We start from the raw sequence: 2,865 nt of genomic DNA, 5'->3' as shown, positions 1-2,865 counted from the left end.
TCTTCAACTTTCGTGTTCCTGTCCCTGTCCCTCTTGCCAACTCATCTCTTATTCACTCTCCTTTTAATATTAAAATTGACTTAATGACTCTGTATTAAGTCCTCAATGGTCATAAATTGGGTTGGCCTATCAGTTTTTAATGTCCCAGAAAAAGGGGAAATTACATATTCGTGGTTATAAACCTAATTGACCTCCTAAAATGAATCACTGACCCCTTATTTCATCTGCTCAGGTTTAAGTTAAGTTCTGCAATTTGATTTTCAGCAAGGCTGTTATCTTGCATATAGAGGTAGTGTTATCAAAGATTGGCGGGGGTGTAACAAATTGAATCACTATTATTGTTTTATTCTTCTAAGGTTAGAGCTTTCAATTTGTGTAAGTATTGCTCTGTTTGTCAAATGTTAAACAAAGTTATATAATTCTTTAGGAAGTAAGGTAAATTGAATAACTATGTGGGCTTAATTCATCTACAGGTAGAGCTATAAATTTGTGTTAAGCATTGCCTATTTTTCAAAGGTTAAATATTACACTCAACTCAAGTGAGAAACATGAATGTTCAAGAAAAACAAAATTTGCTAACCCAAAAAAATTGCATTATTTTTACGTTTTGTGCTCTTTACACGATTCGGTTACCCTTTTAGATGCAAGAGAGTAATATTTGCTTGTATAAAACACACGGGAGAATCATAAAAGAAAACACAGTTTATCAACTTTGAACAGAGAAATTTTGACAAGATATTACACGTGCCAGATACTATTATTAACTATGTAAGGCTGGATTTTCTTTGAATCTGTTCCAAAATATCTGAAAATAAGCCAAGTGGCAATTTAAAACATTGATTCGGGATTCTCATTTTTTACATGCAAGAGAGGATTCTCGCTTTCAGACAAGCTTTCGAATCTTTGTCGAAGGATCTCAAGGTTTGGTTTGATGCCTATACTTTCCATTTCCTTCAACAGTTCTCTGCACTTCACCACTCTTCCTGATTTGTAGTATAGCGCAATTAAATTACTATAAATATCACGAGTGGGCACAAATGATGCATCTTTCATTTTACAAAAATATCTTGCAGCTTTTGACAGATCATCCAGCTCAGCGCACAAACGGATTATCACTCTATAAGCTGTTAGATCAAGCACGCAATTCGATTCTTCCATTTCCCAAACAAGTGCCAAGGCTTCCCTGAACTTGCCACTACGGTATCTACTATGCATTATGGTAGTATACATGACAACATTCGGTCTATGACCTGATTCCTTCCACCAAACGAAGAGGTTCTCCACTGCTTCATACATTCCAAGTCTTGTACAGCCCTTCATAACAGCAGTGCAGTCCTGTATTTCCAATTTCAACTCATCTCGCATTCCAAGCTCTTCTATGAGTTTACCTACTAAATTATGCCCTCCACTGGTTTTGGAAGCCTGAGCAATAAGCTTGGCATGAATACCATCATCAAGCTTAAATAACGAGTCCTTTGCAACCAGTAAAACCTCTCTGGCTTTCCCGCATTGGCCTGCTTTGATCAAACCTCTAGCAATAGCCTCAAGGGTATTTCTGTTACATGAAGCCAAGGTGATCCGTAAGTCAAAGGATGTCTTCAGTTCACCGGCTCGAGCAAGAACCTGCAGCGTAGAATCTAGAACCCTATCATCTGGGTAGAGCTTTGGGCAATTCTGAGCCCAACAAAATATCTGGAGAGCTCTTTGTGATAATCCCATGCGTCCAAGCTCCCTAATGGTTAAGGACAGTGAACCCTTTCTAAGACAATGCTCCAATTTATCTAGGACTTTTGATACCTCTTCTCCTGGAGGAAGATCCCTGATTTCTCTAGCAAGGTTTATAAGAAATTTTGGATTTTTGTAGACACTGTTCAGAGGATTTGGTAATCCGAATGCTCTTTTAGATTGAGGAACACCCGTAGGCCTAATTTTATGAGGCATGGGAAGAGGAAGGTACCTTTCTTTCATTTGACATCTTGATTTTGGGGGTGTTGGGGTTCGGAAGAGTGAAGCAATTGCATCCAGCTGATCAGCGCTCCATTCTTCTTCATTCTTTTCTATCGAATCGCCATCAGAACTATTATTCTTTTCTTCATCCCATGTACCTGATATTTCAGACATTGCATAGTCTTCAGCTTGAAACCCATCTCCTTGAATTGAGCTAAAAGCCTTAATGGTGAAGATTCTTTCATTACTCGTTTCTATCAGAGAAACCCGTGGCGTTTTCCCGAATTTATACCTATTAAATTGTCTGTAGCCCAGAGTGTATTTTACCAAATTATTGTGTTGAACTTCAATTCCACGGGATATAGCCAATCCGGAAAATGCGCATTTTTCAGAGAATATGCACATCATGCCTTTTAACCCAGCAATTGTTCCCTGCTAATGGAATGAAATGGCCACTTTCGAGTGAGCATTCTGAACCACTGTCTCAAGGAGCCCAGAAAGCCCGCAAAACATGTCCAGATATGTCAACTAATTTTTGGCAAAATAAATAAGTCAAATGATAATATTTAACTTTAAATTTATTGAAAAGTTTTTCTTAATAGATGGTATTAATTAATGTATTGATTTTGTTAAAAAATAAGAGACGCATTGCGTCGTCATGGTTGTAGAGGTGTAGATGAGTGAGAATAAGGTTAAATCGTTCTAAATTAATATTGTGAATGCATTAATTTTTGCCTAGAATGCACTTGTGATATGATACGATGACTCATATTTTGTTATTAAATTCTTGTCTTAGAAATGCACTTGTGATCTGATAAGATGGCTCATATTTTGTTGTTAAGTTCTCATGTTATATTATTGTATCTTTGGGCATTTAAGCCCAAGAATTAGAGGCCAAAGTCCCCAATAAGGCACTAA

The 2,865-nt window shown here is 37.2% G+C and overlaps 1 protein-coding gene across 1 annotated transcript; it reads right to left on the bottom strand.

The window, feature by feature from the left end:
- Positions 1–725: 725 nt before the first annotated feature.
- On the bottom strand, positions 726–2,481 carry EMB975 (Tetratricopeptide repeat (TPR)-like superfamily protein). Its single transcript, XM_089813925.1, has one exon. The coding sequence runs from the start codon at positions 2,353–2,355 to the stop codon at positions 829–831; it is 1,527 nt and encodes a 508-aa protein (XP_089670051.1). The 5' UTR covers positions 2,356–2,481; the 3' UTR covers positions 726–828.
- Between the last annotated feature and the right edge of the window lie 384 nt (positions 2,482–2,865).

The sequence above is a fragment of the Cupressus sempervirens genome, chromosome 2, assembly GCF_028749045.1.
Source record: "Cupressus sempervirens isolate cs-2001-9-10 chromosome 2, ASM2874904v1, whole genome shotgun sequence".
Taxonomy (NCBI): Eukaryota; Viridiplantae; Streptophyta; class Pinopsida; order Cupressales; family Cupressaceae; genus Cupressus; species Cupressus sempervirens.
Note: the sequence above shows the minus strand (reverse complement) of the source record. Positions and strands in the feature narration are given on the sequence as shown.